Source organism: Bombyx mori, chromosome 23, assembly GCF_030269925.1.
Source record: "Bombyx mori chromosome 23, ASM3026992v2".
Taxonomy (NCBI): Eukaryota; Metazoa; Arthropoda; class Insecta; order Lepidoptera; family Bombycidae; genus Bombyx; species Bombyx mori.
This window is the reverse complement of record NC_085129.1, coordinates 14,745,306-14,770,910: the sequence shown is the minus strand read 5'-3', so window position 1 is coordinate 14,770,910 and position 25,605 is coordinate 14,745,306. Positions and strand designations below refer to the sequence as shown.

General features: G+C 36.0%; 3 protein-coding genes across 4 annotated transcripts; 2 read left to right on the top strand and 1 right to left on the bottom strand.

Moving 5' to 3' along the window:
* Positions 1-3,702: 3,702 nt before the first annotated feature.
* On the bottom strand, positions 3,703-7,339 carry LOC101744096 (THAP domain-containing protein 1). Of its 2 annotated transcripts, XM_004930650.4 has the most exons (5): positions 7,068-7,339; positions 6,851-6,934; positions 6,245-6,359; positions 5,226-5,418; positions 3,703-4,343 (listed from the first exon to the last, which is right to left on the bottom strand). In XM_004930650.4, the coding sequence occupies exons 2-5, from the start codon at positions 6,927-6,929 to the stop codon at positions 3,747-3,749; spliced, it is 984 nt and encodes a 327-aa protein (XP_004930707.1). In that variant the 5' UTR covers positions 6,930-6,934; positions 7,068-7,339; the 3' UTR covers positions 3,703-3,746. The 2 variants fall into 2 exon arrangements, with proteins under 2 accessions (XP_004930707.1, XP_004930708.1); XM_004930651.4 differs by having other exon boundaries at positions 6,851-7,317.
* A 2,628-nt stretch (positions 7,340-9,967) lies between these two features.
* Positions 9,968-16,964, top strand: LOC101743947 (ras-related protein Rab-39B). Its single transcript, XM_004930649.5, has 3 exons — positions 9,968-10,190; positions 10,262-10,613; positions 11,275-16,964. The coding sequence occupies exons 1-3, from the start codon at positions 10,083-10,085 to the stop codon at positions 11,481-11,483; spliced, it is 669 nt and encodes a 222-aa protein (XP_004930706.1). The 5' UTR covers positions 9,968-10,082; the 3' UTR covers positions 11,484-16,964.
* Positions 16,965-21,010: 4,046 nt separating this feature from the next.
* LOC101743795 (trafficking protein particle complex subunit 5) lies at positions 21,011-23,246 on the top strand. Its single transcript, XM_004930648.4, has 5 exons — positions 21,011-21,371; positions 21,629-21,755; positions 22,363-22,446; positions 22,675-22,773; positions 23,083-23,246. The coding sequence occupies exons 1-5, from the start codon at positions 21,214-21,216 to the stop codon at positions 23,179-23,181; spliced, it is 567 nt and encodes a 188-aa protein (XP_004930705.1). The 5' UTR covers positions 21,011-21,213; the 3' UTR covers positions 23,182-23,246.
* The last annotated feature ends 2,359 nt before the right edge of the window (positions 23,247-25,605 follow it).

The following is a 25,605-nucleotide window of genomic DNA, read 5'->3' as shown; positions in this document are numbered from 1 at the left end:
GCGGGCTTTTTTGTAGGATTATTTAAGATAAACATATTTTCCAGTATATACGTGGAACTCCAACGATTTTTACAGCGCACGCCAGAATAGCTCGCAAATGATAGAATTTTTCCTACTTACTTTTATGTTTTTGGCAATTCACACGAGTATATCTATATAAATTATAGCCTATGTGTTATTCTGATTTGTCAGCTATATTATTGTAGTTCCATCAAACCCCATTCAGTAGTTCTTGCGTGAAAGAGTAGCAAACTTAGGTACATCCATACATTCTTACAGACTTTCACGTTTATAATATTAGCAGGATTTGCAATTTGACTCCCGGTTCACATGATGTTAAATGATTACCTGATCCCAAAGACCACTATGGGACATCACCTCGGTCTTAATAGTATTGGATAACGGCTGCCCCACTCTTAAAACAGAACGCATGACTACTTTTCGGCAGAAATAAGCAGACTATCAGATTAAAAAATATTGATGGTTCCATTATGTTTATCCGGCATGGTGGAAGTCGTTTGTCAACATAGGTATTTTTAATACGTATTCCTTTAAAATGTTGGTACGTTCAAAAGTGTCTAAAAGGGGCCCAGTGACCGCTAGTCCAGCATTCCGTGGTTGGCGAGATGCACTTTGAGCCAAGCGCGTAACCATCTCGCCCAGGACCTGACTCATATTAACTACCGCTCTGGGACACTAAAAAATCCCCCTTTTATACATATTCTACATAACTCAAGTAGCTTATTTCTTCCATTTGACTCCATACAGAAGAGGGCCGTTCGGAATATCGATAATCCCATACTCACAGATCGTTTGGAACCTCTGGGTCTGCGGAGAGACTTCGGTTCCCTCTGTATTTTGTACCGTATGTTCCATGGGGAGTGCTCTGAGGAATTGTTTGAGATGATACCATCATCTCGTTTTTACCATCGCACCGCCTGCCACTGGAGTAGAGTTCATCCATACTACTTAGAGTCACTGCGTTCATCCACAGTGCTTTTCCAGGGATCTTTTTTGCCACGTATCATCCGGCTTTGGAATGAGTTCCTCTCCGCGGTGTTTTCCGAGCGCTATGACATATTCTTCTTCAAACGAGGTTTGTGGAGAGTACTTAACGGTAGGCAGCGGCTTGGCTCTGCTGCTGCTGGCCCCTGAATTGCTGAAGTCCATGGACGACGGTAACCACTCACCATCAGGTGGGCCGTATTCTCGTCTGCCTACAAGGGCAACAAAAAAAATAAAGGTAGTTCGGGTTACCATAGACATTTCGTTTTAGCCATTTATTATATCTTAGTGTCCATAATTTTGTACCTAATTAACTTGATTAAAATACAGAACGATATTTTGTTATTTTCGAAAGGCCCTGTTTTTGGGTTATGTCAAGTTCCTTAGTCGAGTATGTTCCTTGAGATACTTATTGGAAACCTGCTCTGCTGGTAATCAACATATTACCTACTCCTGACGCGTAAAAACATCGCCATAAACTCCCAAACTTCAATTCGATTAAGCACATTTCACTTTTTTTTCCTACCTAGGCTGATGGCCTTGAAAGACCATTTCAGCGTAGCCTTAACTAGTAGGTGAGCTCACGATGCTCAAACCTGACGACGTTGCTAACACTAACCCTAGCAAGAGCAGTGCTTCGCAGAATCTACCACCGGATCGGAAACGTGACCCCCTGAGAAGATCCGACGAGAAACTCAGTGGGCTGTGTTTATGGGTTAATTAATGCGGAGTTTACATTACGAAATTAGTGTCATGCATGTTGAACTCAGTTGCACGAAAGTAGTTTCGATATATGCGAAAGTAATTTCGTTAAAAAATTAGTGTCGCGAAATCCACAGTAACGCAGTAACCATGGCGCCGCCAGCATCAAAGCTATATTTTGCTATATTCAATGTAGCTAAAGAAATGCTTATATATATGCTTCTTTGACATATTGCATCTCCATGGCTTCCATAATTATTTTGTAGGCCGCATCTCGGGCATGCCTATTTTTATATTGTAAGTGTTTCGGGTCCCAGAGACACTCTTGTCGCTGATATTCATTAATGAATTGTATTTTTTTTCTGTACTCCATCGTTGGTTTGCCATTTTCAACGTTTGAAACGCGTCCGAACTAACAATACACACGTCCGCATAGCGCAGGCCCTTTCGCGACATTAGTTTCACGTCGCGTCTACACTATGAAATTAGTTGCATGACACTAATTTCACCAAAAAATCGCGCAGGGCACGAAACTAATTTACATGCATGAAATTAATGCATGCATTACGAAAGTATTAAATTACACGTGAAACTGTTGGTAAAACTAATATCACGAAATTAATTTCATGCCACTAATTTCGTAATGTAAATTCGCCCTAACTCGCCAAGCCCTTCGTCACAAGCGACGAGAACGATGACCGGTGCTTGGAGTACATTTCACTCTGTTTAAAATTGCTACATTCATGTCGTTTCCACTTCCTACACTAGCGCTATTTCGGTGAGTGTTCGAACACTAACTTGCTGTTTAGAAGCGGACACTTTTTGAACTTGTCCACTATTCAAACTGGTGCTCCTTATTTCTACCCTCCATACGCGATACGTAGATATAGAATTTTAATACTGCAATCTTGTGTATTTTATTGTCATTATATTATTTCCAATATTTCCAATAAACTTAAAGTAGCTTTTTGTTTTAAAAGTTTAATTAAAAACAAGTTTTGCAAGAAATTTGATTATTCGTAACTTTCTGTTTGATGGGGATTTGAAAGTTTTTAACAGAGCGACAATTTTCGTAATTTTAGCTGACGTGTGAGACTACTTAAGATATTGATCGCATGTTTGGTTGGTATCTTGGGAGGTGTTCCGGTCACCGTCCTCACTGAACCCGTCGCTTGCGACGAAGCGCTCGAATAAATTAACCCATATACACAGCCCACTGAGTCTTTTCGCCGGATCTTCTCAGTGGGTAGAGTTTTCGATCCGGTGGTAGATTCTTCGAAGCACTGCTCTTGCTAGGGCCAGTGTTAGCAACACTCCCGGTTTGAACCCCGTGAGCTCACCTATACGTCAAGAAGCTGAAATATGCTCTCACGGCTATCAGCATAGGTAGGAAAAAAAAGGGAGGTGTAAATACGGTAAATGTAGAAGTGCTTAAAATCCAATCACCTCTTCTGTTTATGATGAAAACTAAAAAAAAAGTTGAATTAATTTATATTATTCCCTAGCATTAATCTCTTTGTAGTAACGGAACAATAAAGACCCCATCGCCAGCAAAGCGTAGAACAATTAAATCCGGAGCAATGCTGAAAAGTGCCAAATGCCGCTGTCAAGATGAGGATTACTCCCAACTGGTGGTAGGACATCCTGTAAGTCCGCATGGGTAGATACCACCACCCTACATATTTCTGCCGTGAAAATGCGTTTCAGTTTGAAGGGCGGGGCTGCCGTTGTCGTGTAAAACTGAGGCTTGTCTCATGCCGGCATTTACATTGTTAATATCTATGGGGTCCAGTATCCACTTAACACCGAATGGGCCGGAGCTCGTCCACCCATCTAGGCAATAAACACAAAAACTCCAGTCCCCGTTGAAGACCTTCCCCCTGACCACACACGCCAAAGGGTTTTGGTAATTTAGTAAATTTTTACTTTAAAATCTCTAAAAATGTTTAGTTGATAAAAAAATGATTTCTGGTTATTGAATAATAACAGTAATAATTGACATTCCTTCATAATTAATTTATTTAATAAATCGAATTCCATTAACCTAAAGTCACTTTACAAGATAATGATGTTTCAGTCTGTTCCGCCACCACTTTAATCATATTGGAAGCTACATTTTTAGGCTGGTAGCCTGCAGTCACCCACGATTCTAAAATTTCAGTACTTGGCAACATTGTTCTCAGGGTATTCCGAATGTATATGTATGCTTGAGGAGAATATTTATAAACACTAAGTGCAAAATTTTTTAGGTCTTCCGTTTGTCTCATCGGCATGGCTAGAACCAAACCACTTGTGTCTTCCTTGATTTTGTCTTGCAAAGACAATAAAATTCTACATTTTTTCTTTCTTTTCTGATTTAAAATCTTCTTTTTCATTTCGATTATTTCTCTAATTCTCAGCAAGAACCTGTTCTGTTTATTGTGTATTCTCATGTTGTGTTTTAATTTCTGCTTTAGAGTGACAGCCAGCCTTTGCATTCTTTGTACTTCACTGAACAGTTTGAGTAATTCAATATCTGGTTCTTTGTATGTGATGGTTTTCATTATTTTTTTAGGCCTCTCTGGTTCTTCGTCACTCTCAGTCTGAATATAATTATCACCTTCATTGTCTAATGTGTCTTCATCAATGTATTCAACCTAAAACAATAGTCCTTTTTTATTGCTACGTTGGACGGGTGAGCTCACGATCCACTTCGTGTTAAGTGGTCACCGGCGCCCATAGACATCAACAACGTTAATGCCGCCACCCACCTTGAGACATGAGCTTTAAGTCCCAGTTTTAACAGTACAACGGCTGCCCCTCCCTTCAAACCGAAACGCATTACTGCTTCACGGCAGAAATAGGAAGGGTGGTGGTACCTGTTCACATGGACTCACAAGAGGTCCTACCACGAGTAAAAATACTACTAAATATTTTCCCAAAAAATGATTGTATATTTGAAATGTATTAATTAACCACCTTGAAATGTAAGGTTGAAGTTTTAATTGATCAACAGCTCTCTTGTTTGTCAATCCTTCAAAAGAGAACAGTTTGATTACCTCAATGCAGTAGGCAAATCATTGGTTCGGAAACATACAGATATGAAACGGTACATAAGATAAAGAAGCTTTTATTACTTTTATTAACAACCTTAATTCATATTTAGGTACATACTATTAATGTAATTTTTATAAACTTTTGACATTGGCAAAGATTGTTTTGCTTTCGCATAGGCCTAAGTACATAAAAAGTAGTAAATTAAGAATGATAGAAGAGGAAAGCATGCTACATACAACTACAGATAAATTATAGGAAAGTTAGTGAAGGAGATCCGTATCTTCAAATTCAGAGCTAGGCAGACATTGCCATTTTTTTTTTTTGTCATTGAGATGCTCTGATTTTAACCTGATTTACAAATATATATTGCATTAATAGAGCCTCAGATATATTAAATCTGACAAAGCCAGTTTGATCACTATCGCCTGCCAAATAATACTCGCACAAGCATTTCCTAAGAGTGCAGGTAATTGACTACATACCTCTAAAACATGTCGAGGCAATTTCAAAGATGGCACTGCTTTATCCACAAGCACCATTCTGTCTTCATTGTCTAATTTGAAACAATCTACAGAGAAGTGTTGTATGCAAATATAGGAAAAATCTGTTGGAGTCCAATTATTTCTGCCCGTGAGGTCTGTCCATATTTGTCTGAGACTTGAGTCCTCAGGAAACCTTTGAAAACAAATTAATCATGTAATATCATTAATCTTGCCATTTATAGACTCACTTGGTATTTAATGATTACAGGAGACAAATATGAATGAATGTTATCTAGTTTCAAATGAAGTCAAATTTGCTCAATCGCATTTTGTAAAAGTTGTTGCACACCAATCAAAGTAGATTGCAATCACATTAGGAATTTCTCTCGAATTTGCTATGCTGACCCTGACTATAACCTATTTAACCGTTTAAAAAGAAATGTTGCAGAATATACATTGGTATATTGGTAAAAAAATAAAACAAAAAGAAAAATTGTTTTCTTTTTGTTTTATTTTTTTCCATCTTTATATAAGCTATTCATGTTATGAAGACAAACAATGCTCTAATCCTAGTTAATAAAGCTCAGCAGAAATCTTTCAATATTGAAGAATCATAATATATGTACTTCCACTATTCACTAATATTTAACTATTTAAGTTTCTGATTTTACTCTGGTTTCTGGCATTGTAAAATAAATTTATTGTTTTAATAAGTCACTTGGAGAAAATCAGTGTATTCAACGTTTAAAGGGAGTGTGGCAATAAAGTATGGCTGAAATTGCTTTAAATATTAAGAGTAAATTAATGCTTCTTACTACCCTTATTATTTTGCTTGGTAAAAACATGGTTAGACAATAAATCTTGACCAAGTTAGACATGCAGAAATGAGATATTGTCCAATATTGAGATAACTACAAGTCAGTTGTACAACTAGATGGTCACTTACCTCTGACTGGATAATATTATTATTTAATAAACAGTACAAATGGTTATTACGTTGAATTATGAATTTCACATACCTAAAAAACATAATTGAGTCCATATTCTTGCAATCGTCACATCCAAGTACAGCACAAGTTTTCGTTATACCCATGTCCGTATCAGCATTTTGTTTTAATTCAGGAGCTACCTTCGCTGGAAGTGCAAATAACATTGATTGATAGATTTGTTACATATTGGAGTTTAAAATTAATTTATAATTTACAAATATTCAATGGTGTACAGGCAATCTAAAAAAATAAATTAATTGTTCCATTTAATTTAATGATTTAAAAAAATTAACATATCAATATTCAATTAATTTAACTTTCTTTAGATCTAATTCTTGGTTTTCTTTTTATAATTGGAATCCGGTTCTTAAGCCCGATTTTTTTTTAATTAGGATATGACTTTTAAAGTGACATTAATCTTTCTTATGAGAAATCTGATTTTTGTTAATTTATTTAAACCAGATTCTTTCAACGACTAAGCATCACCAAAATTAAGTGAGTTGGAAGCTTCATGTATTACGAGGGTGGGATCGGGTATTACACTTAGTAATATAAAGTAAAAAGCTCATTCTGTTATGAAAATATATTAAACGCTTAGGAAATATATTTTTTTCTAATGAATTGAACAGTACTCACCTATTGGCGTTGGTTTCGTTTTATTATCGTTAAAATCTGCTAAACTATCCTTCATTTTGTATACTAGATTGATATTCATATCAACTGAAATTCAAATTTTACCAATTTAAATTTCACGACTTTTATCTCAAAATGGCATTTTTATAATATTCACAGCGAAATTTTACAACATTTTAATGAATTATTACTAGTGTTTAATTCATTTTAAATAGCTTACAAAATTTTGTTTGGCGGCAAAGTTAACACCACGTAGGTTATACACACAGCTTAACAATTTGAGTTTTATTCATTAATGATATCATCATCATGTTTTATAATCATATTTCATATTTAGCTTTGTAAATTGTCATTCAAGTTACTTTTTTATTCACTTAGGATCAAAAACTAGAACGCATCCGAACAATTAAATTTATTTCTCAAAATCACAGACTACACAATAAGATGCATAACAATTAACAATGCCAGTGTGCTATCTAGTGTATAATCTATGGTACTATCAATGACAATGCTTTAAAATTTTTCAAAATCGTAATAGGTGAAGATACTTTTCTACTTATAACTTATGATTTTGTTTTCACCTAGCATACTTTGCTTTGCAGCTTTGGTCTTAAAATATTCACAAGAGAAGGATATTATTATTTAGCTTGGAGAACTTCAGTCTTTTATTGTAGCAGGATTTAAGCTTGATGCCGCCCTAGGCCCTGTTTATCGCGCCGCCCCTTTAATGCTACAATTTTATTTTTGAATTTGATCCAATATTTTTATTTTAAATTTAAAATAAATTTGTATTTTATTTTTTATAAAATGTAATATGAATTCATTTTTAAAGAAGACTGGCTTTACTTTTTTTGGTACCTGTAATTTTAGAATTTAAATTTTTTTATCGCCCCTCAAATCATGCCGTCAATAAGCGTCAATCCATCACTGGAAACTTGAAAGAAGAATACAACGCAAAAAAATACTTAGATGTTTAGTCTTATTTGCTTCCGCAGAAAAGCAAAGCAAACCTTTGAAATATTTTTTTTTTTTTACCGGAAATGAATGTGGTTTTCTAACTGCTAAATATCTATATTCGGATTCGATTTACAATCCGAGGTTTGTTTACCCAAGAGTTGTGGGTCCGAACGGGTAGGTACCGCCACCTTGCCTTTTCTGCCGTGAAGCAGTTATGGTTAGGTACATTTCGGTTTGAAGGATGGAGCAGCCGTTGTACTATACTGAGACCTTAGAACTCTTATTTTAAGGTAGATGGCGGCATTTACGTTGTAGATGTCTATGGGCTCTGGCAACCACTTAACACCAGTAGGGCCGTGAGGTCGTCCGCCCACCTAAGAAATAAAAAATAAAATTAACAAACTTTGTATACTCAAAACATTTACGTTGTAGCTGTGTATGGGCTCCGGAAACCACCTAACTTATGGTGGGCCATGAGCTCGTCCATTTATCTAGCAATAAAAAAAATTAAAAATAAAAAAAATTGTGAAACTGATAAAGCTACAATAAACCTTTTTAAAACTTTCTATAGTTTAATACAATTAATTTTAGTTAGCTCTTTCGCCACTGATTGATTTTCATCAAATTCTTTCCTATTTTAATACCTTCGCTGTCATAGCGCAAGTGTTTTTGGTTCAAAAAGTAATTTTGAATGTAAAATTTAATATAAATAGACTTTAAAATCCACCACAAGTTTTACGGTGTTTTTTTTTTATAGAAATGGAAAAATCAACTGCATCTGAACAATTGATCTATTTCATTATTTTCTACGTACGGTTACTAAGCAGATTGAATGAAAAAATAAAAATGTGTTGCCTATCTTTATTTTTTACATAAATGGGTATACGATTTTACTGCTCACCTGATGTTACATGGTTACGGTTGTTCTACGTACTCTTTAAGCCGGAACGTATTACTGTTTCACCGTACCGCACAGCAAATAATGTAGGTGGTGGTCCATACACTTCACAAGAATCCTATCATCAATCATTTCACAAATTGTATTTTTTCGGGTTTGATTTTAATACACCTGTTACTTTACCATGGAAATAACTCGTGAGCATATTTTAAATATTTATTTCATTAAGGGCGAAAACCCTCTATCGGCCCTGGCTCCGCGGCAACGGATCAGTGCGGAAACGGAAGAGTTCACTATCTTTCATTCCCCGACCTCCTGCGCAGAAATGAAGCAACGCCTTCCAAGGGGTTGCCTGAACTTCATCGTACATTTTCTAGTGGCTGTCGTCATGATGTTTGACGAAATTAAGTTTGAAATAGTTTGAACTCTAGAAAAGAACCAGGCTACCTCTAGTCCGCTGGATATTTTAGAATTTCGTTACATGTAGCACAAAGGACTTTATTTTCCACAGTAGAAAATCGCTGGATCCCCACCTGCGTGGCAGGTGAAGTGTGTGGGAGTTGAACCTTACTAAAAACTCCTGCCGCTCACAGCCGGCGCCCTACCCTGGACCGGGCTGGAGACCTGTCGGGGCTGTTGAAATGGCAGGACAGGTTGACGCAGACCATATTACATTCATCTCGCTGTACTTTAGACGCCGGACCAGCGGCCGCTGACGACACGACCGCCGGTCCCCTCGATTTGATGGCGCCGCGCTGCATCTTCCCCGGATCGGTCGAGGGAACGCGGTATACCATCACCGGATTTCCATTACGAGCGTGCAAAACACGCCGCCCCACGCTTAGGTCCCACCCCGCATAAAGCGGGTGGATCCCGAAACTCTTAGGGGGGGCGAGTCACGGATGGCACCCGGATCCCGACCCCCTGCTTGGTGGCGGCGGATTTCTGCGTAGTGAGGAGAGCTTTACTTCATACGCCTCGCCGCCTCCTTCCGCGAGATAGTACACTCGCAGAAGTCGAGCGTAGCCTTCCAGGACTCATCGCCGTTAAACATCGACGCCACGATGCCAGGCAGCGACAAGTCCGGTTTTATATTTGCGACCAGGACACTGCACGCTGCATCTCCCAAGCGGGACAGACAGCGGTCGTATGCTCCGCCATGTCCAGGGCGTGTCTACAATGGTGACACCTCGTCGTCGGCTCTGCTCCTTTCCGGTGCAGGAGCACAAAAGTTTAGGCCGAATGAGCTATGCTTCCCTTGCTCGTTGTAGTGACAAAACAAACCAAACAGAATCTTTTTGGATCATACGTAATTTTGACGAGATTAATGTTGCTAACAATTTTATTCAATGTTATTGAATTGAATGTACAATAAAGAAAATGGTCGATCCGATATTTGATTATCAGTTCAGGCTTATCCTAATCGGAGATAGCACGGTCGGCAAGAGTTCTCTGCTTAAGTATTTTACAGACGGGAAGTTCGCTGAGGTGAGTGATAATTTCTTTGTTTATGTGATATTTTTGTCAATTTATTCATATAATTGCGCATTTATTTTCAGCTATCTGATCCGACTGTGGGCGTAGATTTCTTCGCTAGAATCATCGAGATCCAAGATGGAACAAGGATTAAACTACAACTCTGGGACACGGCTGGACAGGAGAGATTTCGTTCCATCACGAAATCGTATTATAGAAACTCTGTTGGAGCTTTGTTGGTGTACGACGTCTCGAACAGATCCAGTTTCGAACATATACCATTATGGATGATGGAAGCCAAGAGGCACATAGAACCTCACAGACCAGTGTTCGCATTGGTTGGCTGTAAGCTCGACCTAGTCGGAAGTGATAACAAGAGTGAATCAAGACGAGAAGTGTCATGTGAAGAAGCCAGGCTATTTGCTGAGGAAAACGGTATTATTCTAATTTAATATTATTCAGTACACTAATATTGTTTGTCTGGTTGAACACTTCAATGAAACTTCATTTGCACATTTAAAGCTAATTCGTAATCATGTTATCAGATACATAAAAAGAACATTAAATATTAAAATTTCTTTAGCTCAACTACTATAAATTATGGTTCTGAATCAGAATATATGTGACCATAACTACTCAACTAAAAATAAATCCTTTAACTTTTTGTTATGTTTTGAAATAAGTTAAGATAGCTAATCTAACAGTCATAAGACTGTGCTTATCTGGATATGTAAAAACACAAAAAAACTAACCAAACTAAAATGTACACCTTTGTAATGATTTTCAATTGTGCCACTTCATTGAAATTAGGCAGTTTTCCTCTTCAACATTGCTAATGTACAACAACACCAAAATCTGAATCATATGAAAATGTCTATGGAAAAATACATATTTTATAAAACAACTATTTTATAGAGATATTGAATAATACCTTGATACATAATTTGAAAAAATGACTGTATTAGTGTGCTGTAGTTAAATGGTGATATTCTCGACTATAAATGAACTCCGATGGGAAACATTGCCATGGCAGAATATAATTTTCTCTTACTTTTTTTGTTTTCTTGTAACATACAACTAGAATAACTGTTCTCAGGCCTACATCACATAGAAACATCAGCAAAAACTGGATTAAATGTCGAGCAGGCATTTGTACTTGTAGCTCAAGAAGTCTACAACCGAATCCAGACTGGTGAGTATAAAGTGGAAGACGGATGGGACGGAATAAAAACAGGATTCAATCGACCAAATGGTACTGATTTCAATTTACTTGAAGCAGAAGCTGTACACTCAACGTGCTGTTAGATGAAGAGCATAAAAAGGCTATGTAAATATGATTCACAATAGTTGTAATTGATATTTAAGGATAAATATACTTTTTTGTAATATCGAACAGGTAATGTAGTTAATGTTCTAATTACAATATTTGGGTTAATGAAGTTCATAATGACTAACTTGCAGTGTTAAAGAATGCAGCAACTCTTTTTTTTTATGTTTAGTGCTACTGTCTGGTGTTACTTTATTTATGGTTTATTTATTTAGTAATATTGTACATGAAATAGAAAGTTTCCAGTATGTAGTTATTGACGATGCTTATTGAGCAAAATCCTTTTTTTCATTTTTTATAAGCCAATGTTGACCAGTGTTATCGCACCCTAATTGGCAAGTGATTCCTCATATGACATTAAAGCTGTATGGTTTATGAACTGTATTTATCAATAAACACTGCGTATGAGTAATGTGAAGCAATATCTAAAACATAATAAAACATCACTACTGCCCTCCATATTAATAAATGATTTGAGTTTTCGTTTTATTAAGTACTTAGGACATATTATATACACACACACACACATACTTGCTATTGGCATAAATAGGGTTATATAAATGTGTTATGTAGACATAGGGAAAATATATGCGGGGATTATACACTAGCCCAGAAATCATATAACTGAATTGCACATTGCATTGGCTTGTTGAACGTAATATCAAGGTTCCCAAAGCAGATAAAATCAAACAATGTTTGCAACCAGATTTGTAATACTTTTACATGTGCATGGTTAACAGATATAGCTTATCAAAAAAATGACTGTTAGCAGAAATTACTGTCTGAGATTGATAAACTCTGACCTCATTCCCCCGATTGAGATGAAACTTTGTACAATTGTCAGTTTGTGACATTTCAGAGACATTAGTAACACAAGGGCACGAGTCATTTTAAATTCATTCATTTCATTAGGCCGCGATCACGCTGCAGTTGGCGGTAGTATAGGTGACTATTTAATAAATTGCATAGCATTGTAGGTTAGGGTGAACATCGGTTGAATTTGCTACGGTAAATGAATACTTGTAATTTCTATATTGAAGCCAAAATGCAAAATTTAAAATAAAATATTCATCCTAAAATAAATTCAGGAAAGCGATCAACAGGCCTATGACAACGACAAACAATAATAAAACTTAACGTTTGCCGAAAGAAAATAAAATATTTTGTCCGTTGGGTGGGATTTGTCTGGCCCCTTATCTACGAATTGTGGTGAGATGCGGTCTTTTTGAGCATTACCACTGTTCTTTTAAGTTATTTTGATAAGAATGCCATCTGAAGTGTGAACGTGGTTTTAGATACAGGAAATCGTGACAAGAATTCGCTAATCTATGATGCTAAAGTGTATAATCTATGCCGTATTGTATTGCCGTCAACATGCGAACCGGAACTTTCATGAAACATAATTAACGGATTATTAATGTGAAATTTAATAAAAAGCATTGCTATGTGATAGCTAACACAAGCTAATAATGCACCGTTTATACAAGTGATGACAAGCTATCAAGCAATTTATTAACATCGCTGATCGTATCATATGACTGTTTGCAGTTTCCGCTAATTGACAAGCTAAAGACGCCAGATACATGATTTGCACACGTTTTTAATTACTATTATTTATATATGGTCATTCTCAGTAAAATGCGGTATTTTTAATGAGGGCTAGAAGCCCGAGATGAAGTTTCGAGTATTTTGTTTCATTATTATTACGCTCTTTGACACATAATAAATATTTAATAATCCCTGTTACACACTACAACAGAAAAAAGACTAAATTAATAAATAAAAAATTCAATATGTACCTACCATTATTTTTCCATAAAAAACATGCTCGCAAAAGGGGTGGCTGACTAAATGTTGTCAGTCAACAAATAACCCTATTTTTTATTTACAGAATTATATTGAGGTGACTTTCATCTTTAAGATTTGAATTTATTTACAATTATTTCAAGAATACTTTATCGTTACTTTGCTTTACAAATATTATATGGCAAATATAGCATATAGCATAATACGAGTATATTATAGGTAGGACTGTGGAAAATATAGCATTTCTAAATATCATTGATATTTAAGTTTAATGCGCGGGTTCACAGATATTTTTAATTATGTCACTGTGACAATTATTGTAAGCAAAAATAAACGTAGCCGATCAAATTAGGTAAACTTTTTTTTTATAAAAAGTAATTTTCGTACGTATGTATGAATGACTATTTCTTTGGTACTCTGGGACTACTAGCTAAACCTGTAACGGATTATAACACATGTGGAGGCATTAGAATTGTCCCAGTAGTAGGAGTAACCATTATATCTAGGTATATGGTGTTTGCGAAAAAAAATCCAACAGTAATCGAATAAACAAAAAGTGTGTCATAAAAAAACCAAAAAAAACATAGCCGCATGATAATACTAATTAAAATGCGAAATTTAAAATATGTTTACACTTAAATAAATTGAACTTGAATGTTAGTAAAGGTATTGCAGGCACGGATAAACAATGAAATTAAAATATATTTTGATGTTACTTAAAAATCTCATTTTTGAATGGGTCTGCTTTAGGGGCACTATTAAATTATGAAGATAATATCCCTGAAAGCTAAACTACTCTTTGTACTAAAAAAAATTGGTACTTTACCAACTAATTCCAATGACCAAACGACCGAATACACTGTTTTGTTTATAGTCATTATTTTATTTTTTCTTTGTTGTTTTATTGTTTTTGATGTAAATAATGTACAGTATTGACACGTTTCTATTGTTCTGATTTATTTTATATTTCTAAACAGTCAAATCGTATTCCACGTACAATTTCATTTTAAAAATGGACATTTCACTCCAACACTTCATTACACCAAAGTACTTTCGAACCAAAATTCAATTTCACTATGAATTTAAAATTTAATTTAATTTGTTTAAAGACACCAAAGAATTGGTAAATCTGGTACACCGAAAACTTAGCAGAAAAATGAAATAAGTCTTAGATTCTAACTTGTTTTTAGTTTTTACTAACAAATTGATTTGTACATTGAATTAAACTAACCTAAGTAATTGTAACATTAAAATTGTACCTGCGATTGTTAAATGATTAATAAACACTTTAGTAGTCATTTGAAATATTTCATTAGTGTTAAAATAATTATTATAAATATTTTGAATATTAAGAATCCAATATACAGATGCTACATTCTAAAACTTTAACGTGCTAATTCTACCGTCCAAGGGAAATGAGCGCAAAAATATATTATTCAAATATCCATTGATTTTTATGAGACTAAATAAATAAGAAACCCGATATATTTAATTAAACAAGTAGTCATTTTAATAGCAAATTCATAAAATATATTTAGAATTATAAATATAAATGTTCGGATTCACCATATTGTCTTAATTTCTATTGCAAACAGGACAATAGCTACCTAATCTTGTTCACGCTCAAAAAAATACCAACAACTTTTGCTTACCTTTTTATTGAATTTTAATTGTTTTAATGAATCTATTCGGATTATAGTTATGTAACTACACTACAAATATGTTTTTCTACCTACCAACAACATTACGTTTAGCAATGACTATCAAATAAACATAATAATGGCAATGGAATATGAATATATTGATTTCTAGTTCAAATTTGAATGTATATAAAGCAACCTACATTTTGGTATAACTTATGCTTTTGCATACTTTATTATTTCTGAAAACATTTATATTCTTAAACTGTTACAAAAATCACAACACATATGCCTTTAAGCAGTCAATATTATTATATAAAATTGATATTTAATTGTGATTATAGGAATAAACGTGTGATCAATTAATTGTTCGAAATATTTACACTAAATTCGAAACGTTCTTAGATATGTCGAGGAGAGCAGAGTGGTGTGCATCATACACAACGATTATTAATTTGGATGCCTTATGTACTTATTGTACAAGTAAAATTATCGATAAATCTCCCATCCTTATAGTACACATAAGCGTATCAAAGTGTAAAATCCTTTTCAATGGTACTACTTAAAATCAGTATGGTTACTATTTTCTTGGAGTACCCACAACATTTACTCTGAAGCATTATTATGCTTAAAAGGTTAGGTTTAACGTTTATAATCTTATAGTAATAAAATAATAATAAAAAACGTATTGTATTAAAATGTTCATGTTTATTTCTTCAAGTTCTTCGTTTGATAAATCAGATTTGATAACATGTATAGGGCTTTTTGTAGTCAGTATACTTGTGAATAAGTTGCATATTTAAATGAAAAAAATATATTTTAAGGAGCTCGCTGGTGTTATATGAACTGGCTACTGCGCTGCGCAGTATATGTATATTTCTAATGTCGCACTCGTGGATGTTTTGATCACCCACAGCTTAGATGAAAATGCTAGCTTGAGATAAATATTTTACTGTTATTTCCCATACAAATTCCTTCCCGGCTCGTACGTCTGGCGAATGAACATAAACGTGGCCTTCATTGGATATGTCGTGTATTGTGTTCGAATTCGACTGCTCCATTAGCTATTGGTTCAGCAACATGTAGCAGTTCTGTTCCCATTTGTTCTTTTTTTTTCCTACCTATGCTGATAGCCTTGGGCTACATCAGCTTCTCCTTGACGTGTAAGTGAGCTCACGGGGCTGAAACCGGGTGTGTTGCTAACACTGGCCCTAGCAAGAACAGTGCTGCGCAGAACCTACCACCGGATCCGAAACGCGACCCACTGAGAAGATCCGGCGGGAAACTCAGTGGGCGGCGAGAAACTCACTATGCTAATCACACCGATACTTCGACACTTTTCAATTTTTTATCAACCAAAGATATTGCCAGCATAGCCTTTACTATGTACTATTCGTGTCCTGTTAATACTTTAAATCATGATTGGCAACATTTATCAGGAAGCTAAAAACAATACTTCGTGCTAGAAACCATGACCATCAGGTTGTGCCTTTTTTAAACGTAATAGCAGCTGATTACGTCTATCGACCTCGACGAACAATTATTTGATTTATCCAATGTTTCATTATATCTCCTATCTGTGAACACCTCTCACAACATCGCACGCTGGAATTGTGTGAGCTATTGCAGCTGTGAGACTAGATTGGATATCGCCGAAACTGTTCGCAGTAAAAGCGATAGCTTTCGTGAAGCTCATTGGCGACTATATCAGATAGTCTTCAGTTTAGACCGTCACAGTGAAATATACCTATACAAGCAGATGATGTAATAACAGTTTGTAGTAATAACGAAAGCATGGCGGCTCAAATATTTTTTTCTGTAAAATGATGTGTTCGAACTCCAAACTGATTTAGATATTCGAAGCGCAAAAGTTGAAGAACTGTAAACGGAACTCATTTTATGTAAGTAATTATTATTGTTCTTTTTTATGTGTTAGACTGTTTTAATAAATAGCCAATATGCTATCAAATGAAGCTTTATGATTAATAATAATATAGTTTTTGTTAAATGAAACGTTGTTTTATTTTATAGTGTTCACCCAGTTTTGTTTAATGAGGTCAGAATGTCTGTCTCCTAAGATGTGATAACTTTGTAAAAGAGTAAAATTAAATTATAATAGTCCGTCGGACTATGCCGTTAGAATGTGCTGATAACAGATTACGGCCCTTGATGTAGTACTCCACTTTACTGTAAGTAAACCTTTTTTGTAGTGTATCCATATAGGATTGACAAGCGTAATTTTCTTTGTCCCTATTTCTATCGTGAAAGAATCTCATTGATGGGATTACCGCAATGGTCGACAAACTTATCAGCCAAAGAGCCAAATATGCAAATTAAAACGACTTAAAAAAATTGAGAGCCAAATCTGTTTGTAAATGTAGTAAACATTTATTATTGTAAATCATTAAATAAAAGCTATATTGTATACTGCTTCGATTAATATACATAATAATCGACATTAGTCAGGGGTGCTGATATTAAATGACCGTACATACTATTAACCGGCTTTTTCGTCCACACTGTCCACAGCCGGATAATATTAGAGGCCGGGCAAGCCTGTAGGATATTTGTGCTAGAGCCACACTCAAGATTGCAAATAGCCGCATACGGCTCCGGAGCCGCACTGACCTCTGGTATAGCGTATTATCGATGGAACGTATGATAACCGTTATATCGAGCATGGCCTGGAAATCATTTATTCAACTACGTCGCAAAATAGTAGATACCTACTAAACTTCAACCAAATCGTAGTCATTCTTCTGCCCTTTTCCCAGTCACACAACATGTTTTCTCCTTCCATACTCCTCTATCATATACCATTTCTTCGCTCACTCCCCTCTTTACACATATCGTCTTTCACGCAATCCATCCATTTCTTCTAAGGTCTACCTCTTCCTCTATATCCTTGCACATTCATAGTTAACACTCTCTTACCAACTTCAGTTTCATTTCATCTCATCACATATCCATACCATCTGCATGCAATCGCCTTTCATCTTCAACTTTCAACTTCAACCAAATGTGAACATAAAATTATCTACCTACTTAATGTAACATTTGTAGTTTTCGTAAACATAATAGATATTTACATAAACCATTGTCTCGAATACTGCACAGTCATAACGTAGAATGTTAGGTACTTATAATTATAATATATAATAGTCCGACATAACCCGGTACGTGACCCCCCCGGACCGGGTATCCGTAAATGGATTCCCCAGCGTTAAAAAAAAAAAAAGGTACTTATAATTACAAAAATATACTGATTATTTACTTTTCTAGGTGAAGCATTGAAAACAAACAGCACACAGGAAACACGGTCAGTTACGAGTCAATGTGTGCTTACACATGTCATATTAGAGATAATTACTGTTTACAATTTGTGCGGTGACTGTTGGAATAATTGTACAGGGCGTAAACAGACCGTTTTCATTGCTAAAGCCGACAATGAATAATAATTAAATAACAGCTAACTTAACATTAAAAAAAAAAGGTATCTAAATAGATCCAGCCGTTACGTTTTCTCAAAATTAGGAGATAGTTTCGAAATCAGGGATATGTTGAATTATTTATCAGTTCTTTAAACTTTGTACCTGGTAAGAGTCAAAGCTTTATTTGCTAGTCATTTTATTTAATTGAATTACAATTATAACCCTTTTTAAGCTGTGTTTTGTGTATATTATTTAAATCGAAAGGCAAAAAACCCATAAACTGATAAGAAGGCAGCTTCAAAAATCAGTAAAAAGATAACAAAAGAACAATACGAAAATAGTTTTACTTAAAAATTACTCAATAGACATAGCACACGAAAAAATTACGTATTATTTTCTTTTTTTATTTATTGCTTAGATCGGTGGACGAGCTCACAGCCCACCTGGTTGTTAAGTGGTTACTGAAGCCCATAGACATCTACAACGTAAATGCGCCACCCACCTTCAGATATAAGTTCTTATGTTTCAGTACCTATAGTTACAGCGGCTGCCCCACCCTTCAAAACGAAACGCATTACTGCTTCAGGGCAATAATAGGTAGGGTGGTGGTACCTACCCGTAAGAATCACCATCCACCACCACCAGTAATTACGCAAATTATAATTTTGCGGGTTTGATTTTTATTACACGATGTTATTCCTTCACCGTGGAAGTCAATCGTGAACATTTTTTAAGTAGGTACGTATTTAATTAGAAAAATTGGTACCTGCCTGTGGGATTCGAATACCGTTGCATCGCTAGATACGAATGCACCGGACGTCTTAACCTTTATGCCACGATGACTTTAGGTGTGTTCAGTGTGAAGGCCTTGAGACTATGGAGTTGCTAGAAGTAATAGTGTTCTGTGCTATGGAGGGTAGAGGTAAGGAGAACCGTCTCTGTGTGTGAAAAAGTGTCCGTTAAAATTAAAAAAAATAAGGGTGGCGCTACAGTACGAACCGGGTAAATTTAAAAAAAAGGCGCTGTAAGTTATTAGAAAAAGATAGAAAAATAGAACAGAATAAAGAACTGTAAGCACTACATACAAAATCACAAAAAGTATTTTATTTAAAGCTGGAAAATGCAATAGATGTCCCCACGTTTTACCACAGGAATAATTTTAACGAATAGTAAAGCGGAATTTCTTTTACGAAATTAGTGTCATGCACGTTGAACTCAGTTTCACGAAAGTAGTAGATATATGCGAAAGTAATTTCGTTAAAAAATTAGTGTCGCGAAATCCATAGTATCGCAGTAACTATGGTGCCTTCAGCATCAAAGCTATATTTTGCTCTATTCAATGTAGCTAAAGAAATGCATAAATACCTATAAACTTAAAAAAAGACTATCTAGAAAAAAAAGACGTTGGTAGATTCGAGGATGGTTAACAAGAAGGCATTTAGGTGCAATGAAGGTAGTCTCTGAATTAGCAGATGAAGATCCTGAGAGTTATAAAAACTATTTTCGAATGAGTGAAGATTATTTTGCTTTTTTACTGTAGGTGTTTCGGGTCCTAGAGACACCCTTGTCGCTGATATTCATTAATAAGATCTTTTTTTTTCTGTACTCCATCGTTGGTTTGTAATTTTCAACACTTGAAGCGCGTCTGAACTAAAAATACACACGTCCGCACAGCGCAGGCCCTTTCGCGACATTAGTTCCACGTCGCGTCTACACTATGAAATTAGTTGCATGACACTAATTTCACCAAAAAATCGCGCAGGGCACGGAACTAATTTGCATGCATGAAATTAATGCATGCATTACAAAAGTATTAAATTACACGTGAAACTGTTGGTAAAACTAATGTCACGAAATTAATTTCATGCCACTAATTTCGTACTGTAAATTCGCCTTAACGAAAAATAATTTTGACGAAATTAGTTTGGACTACGTAAACATGTAAGGTCTTGTATATTACACTGTCACTAACTACTCTAGTCATTAAATATATTAAATTTTCTAACTCAGCATACTTCAGATAACAACTGCTCAATTCATATCATACCTTGTGCCTATGCTAGCGCTATTCTGGAGGATTTTTGAACGGATAAGTAGTGCTGAAAGTGGGACACTTTTTCAAGTTTCTCCCATATGAGACGGTTTTCCTTATCTCTAAAAAGTCCGTTATTTTAATTTTAAATATTTTATTTCTATTAAAACGTTTATGTTTACCTTGGTGATCTTTACTACCACAGCTATGCAATAGTAAATACTGCTAGCAACTTCTACAGGTATAAACTTAAAATCAGCTTATTATGTGGCCAAATTTACAGAATTGTTAATACGTGATATTCTAGGGAGTATTATGATCCTCTAGAAGTAGTCACCACGAACTTATTTCTCCCCCGAAACTGTCATTAGTTACTAGATTGCTGTTTTACAAAATAAACAAGGCGACGCACTCAAGCCTCCAGCTATGCATTTCGGTAACATAATATCGTGTGTGAAGTCTTTGGTCGTCCACCCATATATTGCAAAACAAGGACTGAAACAATGTTCGTAAATTGGTCAAACAAGAAAAACATACCGTATGTACCTACCTACTCTTTTTAAGGTCTATGCTCCTTTCCTACTGACGTTTGACATTTGACACTTGACACTTGACAGTTAAAACGTCTCAGAAACGCTTAATTAGACCTAAGTTTCTGTTTCTTATTAATAATAGTATTAATAAAATAAATTATCATCTGAATTCTAAATATCAAATTTTAAGTCTCACTATATATGTACATACTTGAACTATTTTGTCAATAAATCTAAACGAATATCCTCATTAGAAAACCACATCAATGAACATGTCCTCCAGTCGTTCGAAATCATCAATATTAGATAAACCATTACGAAAAGGGAAAGGGGAGGTCTCTTTAGCCTTTTATGCCCTTTTATTTTCTGAAATTGTTCAGTATAGTCAGAATCGATCGCATTCGATACAAGATCTACAGTTTAAGTAAGTTTAATAAAAAAACAAAATTATATTCAATTAAGATTTGTGCATTTAGATGTAGGTAGTTAATTGTAAAATCAAAATCAAAATAAATTTGCCACTGAGTAAACCGCCTAATTATAACTTAATTCTATATATTGTGTTAATTATGTGACAAAACGAAACGTTGACTAAAATTCAGTGTAAACTTCTAGAAGATGTATGTACTGAAACAATTGGTGAATTTATTACTGTTATTATTAACTTAGTTTAATTTCCAGATTGTCTGAAATCGGACAAGATGTGGGCACGAGACTGCTCGACTTGTATTTTGTGAGAGAGAGAAATAGCAAACGTGAGATAAAACTGCTGAATATGTTACTGTTTATCAAGTCTACTTTATGGAAGGTTAGCTGAAGAGATGTTTGAATTTTATCTTCAGCTAGATGTGCCCTTTAAATAATGTAGTATATCAGTTTTTTATAGTCCTCTATCACTTCCTGAACCATGAGCAGGCTTTTCACAGAAAATCATGATAATCTGTTGCATTTCCAAGTAGAAGAACAAATTATGCATAATTTTTCTACACCTTCCTCCCTGATTGTGATATTCCCATATGAGTTCTTACCACTATCTTGCAAACACCTGTCATAAATCAACCTACCTTTACTGTCTGAAATAATGAGTCCATTAAAATAAGTATTAAATGTTTTGAGGGTGACAAAATTCACATTATTGAATAGGATGTCGATGATGATCATAATGATTATGTATATTTGGATGGTTGTGGAAAGGTTGGTGCTGATCTTAGACAACAGGATGCATTCATTGCTAACTATAGAAGACTAAATTTTAAGATCAGAAAAATTATACATAGTGGACATAAACATGTAAACTCTGGCACAAAATCGACTATGTTGGTGCAATACAATCAATACAATCCAACGTAACATCTACAACAAAATAAGATGAAAAATACATGAAGTAGCATTGACTAAATTAAGTTTATTTGCAGGTGCTTTTTGGTAAAGAAGCTGATAAACTGGAACATGCAAATGATGATGAAAGGACCTACTATATTATCGAGAAAGATGCTCTTGTAAGATATGTTATACATTATTTGTTTTCTATGTTACAATAACTTCAAAATAATTTGGCCAATTTTTTTTTAACTTGAAACAACTCTTATGTTTCTGGTACTTAAATACATTCTGATACAAAAGACTATTTTATAAGAAAATCTCAGGTTCTTAACTAAACTGTCCATCAAAATCCATAAATAAAAAATTCATGAAAAGTCTATACACTGTTTTCATTGGAATTGCAGGTAAATAAGTTTATAAGTGTACCAAAAGACAAGGGTTCATTAAACTGTGCCATCTTCAATGCTGGCATCATTGAAGCTGTTTTAACTAGGAGCGGATTTGTAAGTTTAAAACTTAATTTTGTTAAATTCAATTTCAAGTAGATAGTAGTTTACGAAGCAGTCGCCTGTAGCATTATAAGAATTGAGTAACTGTTAAAACAAATTGTACAATGAGTATTTTTTTTTATAAAAAAAAAGTTCTTCAACTCTAGGCATTGATTTTGTCAATGTCACAGTATACACAAAATAATAGGTGATTAGAGAAAACAAAAATCTAAATACAAATAAATTTGATTAGTTTTTCCATGATAATCTGTGATTTTAAGAACAGCACAAACTCAAGCTAATTTTGAAACTATTATATTCCAGCCAGCAAAGGTGACAGCACACTGGCACAAGGGAACAACATACATGGTCAAGTTCGATGATTCAGTAATCACCAGAGACAAAACATTGGATGATCGTTAACTTTTAAATTATACTGCTCTTTAAAGTCTATTTAAATGTAATTATAAGCTTTTAAAACTTGGTCTCTTAATGCATTTTATTGAAGGTACATAATGTTTACCATCTTAGGCACTAATGAATACTGAAATAAAATTATATAAGCTATTAGATTACATGAGCCCCAGAACTCATGGTCTTCCTGACATAATATGATACATGATAGTATCACCACACTCACTCTCGTTCAGACCCACTTCATTGACTCACTATCTCAGTTACAACGGAATAACGACTATTTAGTTCTTAGAGCAGAACACGTAACTGACACAACACATCGAAATAAACCTCCGCGTAAGAATTAGAGAAAGTTTCGCAGTAGGTCGCGACTTGGCTGCACCAGAACTACTATGAGAGCAACAACGGTAACTTTTCGCCATTAGATAAGCTGTAAGCTCGTCTGCCTCCTAAAGAAATAAAATAAAGCGAAACCAAGTTAAAATTCTACTGCTGTATATGGAATGTATTTGTGGTGGTAGCTATCATGTATACTATACAAAGTATAGTAGTAGTATATAGTTTGTAAAAGGTCCTGAATCGCACTAACATATTCGCGAGACAAGCTTCTTCACCTGTTTTTTCCTTACATATTTGCCGATATCCTAAGTGTATTCCGGTACCTTACGGACGTGAGACGTAGGTGAGCCCACAGGCTCTACTTGAAAGAATTTGCTAACACTAAGGGTCAATTCCTACTGAAAGAGCAGCGACCGGCAGCGTCTTTTTGAGGCAAAATATTACAAACTATTTTGAATCTTATCTACGTGATTAAAAAGTTCATAGTCATTTGAAGGCAAAGGAGGGGTAGCGTGGCGTCGCGAGGCTGCACGAGCCTTCTACCGACTAGTCAAAAGAGGCGCCGCGCGGCTGATCGCGGCGCAGCTAGCTGACGTGCGGCCGACCGCGGTGCAGCTGACAGACTCGCGGCTGCGCGCCAGCGACCATTTCATACCCGCCCGCCCTGCCGCTTGCGCATTTCGCGTCATTTTATTAGAGGGTATCTTGTTCTTCTTCTACAGCCAGTGCTATGATACATAAATCCAAATCCACCATATTTATTGCCACACAACTTTCCTTGAGTGAAGTAGATCGCACACTAGTTTTCAAAGCTACCACGCGGAGGCTCATTGCGGCGCCTCGAGATGCCGCGCTGCCTCTCGCGGCGCCGCACTGCCCCTTGCGGCGCCGCGCTCAGTCACTTGCTCTTACGGCCGCTGCGCGCCGCTGCTCTTTCAGTGGGAATTGACCCTAACTCTAGCAAAGGCAGTACTTCGCAGAATTTGCCACCGGATTGTAGATATCAATATCGCCTTATTCAGTCGAGTCGGCCTGAGGGGCCTACGAGGGGGGGCATAGCTACTACCGTATCCGATTTGAGAGTACGAGCTAAGCGGTAGTAAGACCTTTGAGAGGGCGCGAGTCCTTCTAAGAAATCAGACCATCTGGCATCTCGGACTTCGGCGATGCGAGACTTTACGTCGCGTTGTAGGGCACGCATTCGAGTACGATTTTCCACTGTAGGCGCGGATCGAAGCGTTCTTAGCTCTAAGGAGTTCCCTAATATCGTTGGGCAATTTGAAGCGGTGAAGGAAGTCCTTCGCCACAACTTGCTTTGATGACCTATCTAATGTCGAGGTGATGTGTGACGTTACGATGTCTATGGCTTCAGCGGTATCTTGAGGAGACGGGGTAGAGTCCGGGCTAAACGGGAGCGATGGTGGATCAGATTCAGCCAGGCTAATGCCCAGCGTGTGCTAATCCACCACAGTCCTCGTGACGGGAACGGAATCGGGAGCGCGACCGAGCTTCATAATGACGGGGCGGTGGTCTGAATCTAACTCTAAAACTACTTCGATCGAGTGTAAGCGCAGAGTTACGTTTTTTAATAACGCTATGTCGAGTATATCCGGGCGATGCGCGATATTTAGCGGGTAGTGAGTCGGGGTTAGCGGAGCGATGATATCGAAGGCGAGATCATCGACTAACGCGTCGAGCCGCCTGCCATTAGGGGTTGTGGTGTGTGAGTGCCACCTGATGTGTTTACAATTTAGGTCGCCCGCCAGAATGACAGAGCTTCCCATACCGAGTAGCGCCTCGATATCACTGCTTAGAACGGATAAATCCTATAAACGACAGCTGATGTGCAGTAAAAGATCACAATAGACTAAGCACTCTATCTCGCTCACACCCGCTTGAACAGTTGCTACCTCGCGCTCGCACCTACAGCGGGCTCTCAATGTGTCAGGCAAGATGTAAGAACTATTAAAACTGTCCGGCTATTGGGGTAACATATTTTTATAAGTCCCTAAGTAACATATATAAAATTTAGCTTTTATAGTATAACGAAAGTATAATTAAAATTTATTAAAGTTTAGGGGTGTCTGGCAG

Excerpts from the sequence above, each read along its gene's own strand:
- LOC101744096 (XM_004930650.4), bottom strand. The coding sequence starts at position 6,929 with ATGAATATCAATCTAGTATACAAAATGAAGGATAGTTTAGCAGATTTT. Across the intron at positions 6,360-6,850 it reads AACGAAACCAACGCCAATAG|CGAAGGTAGCTCCTGAATTA; the intron begins GTGAGTACTGTT and ends TTGCACTTCCAG. Across the intron at positions 4,344-5,225 it reads TGCCTCGACATGTTTTAGAG|GTTGAATACATTGATGAAGA; the intron begins GTATGTAGTCAA and ends CTATTGTTTTAG.
- LOC101743947 (XM_004930649.5), top strand. The coding sequence starts at position 10,083 with ATGGTCGATCCGATATTTGATTATCAGTTCAGGCTTATCCTAATCGGA. Across the intron at positions 10,191-10,261 it reads CAGACGGGAAGTTCGCTGAG|CTATCTGATCCGACTGTGGG; the intron begins GTGAGTGATAAT and ends ATTTATTTTCAG. Across the intron at positions 10,614-11,274 it reads GCTATTTGCTGAGGAAAACG|GCCTACATCACATAGAAACA; the intron begins GTATTATTCTAA and ends AACTGTTCTCAG.
- LOC101743795 (XM_004930648.4), top strand. The coding sequence starts at position 21,214 with ATGAACATGTCCTCCAGTCGTTCGAAATCATCAATATTAGATAAACCA. Across the intron at positions 21,756-22,362 it reads TCAAGTCTACTTTATGGAAG|GTGCTTTTTGGTAAAGAAGC; the intron begins GTTAGCTGAAGA and ends GTTTATTTGCAG. Across the intron at positions 22,447-22,674 it reads TTATCGAGAAAGATGCTCTT|GTAAATAAGTTTATAAGTGT; the intron begins GTAAGATATGTT and ends TTGGAATTGCAG.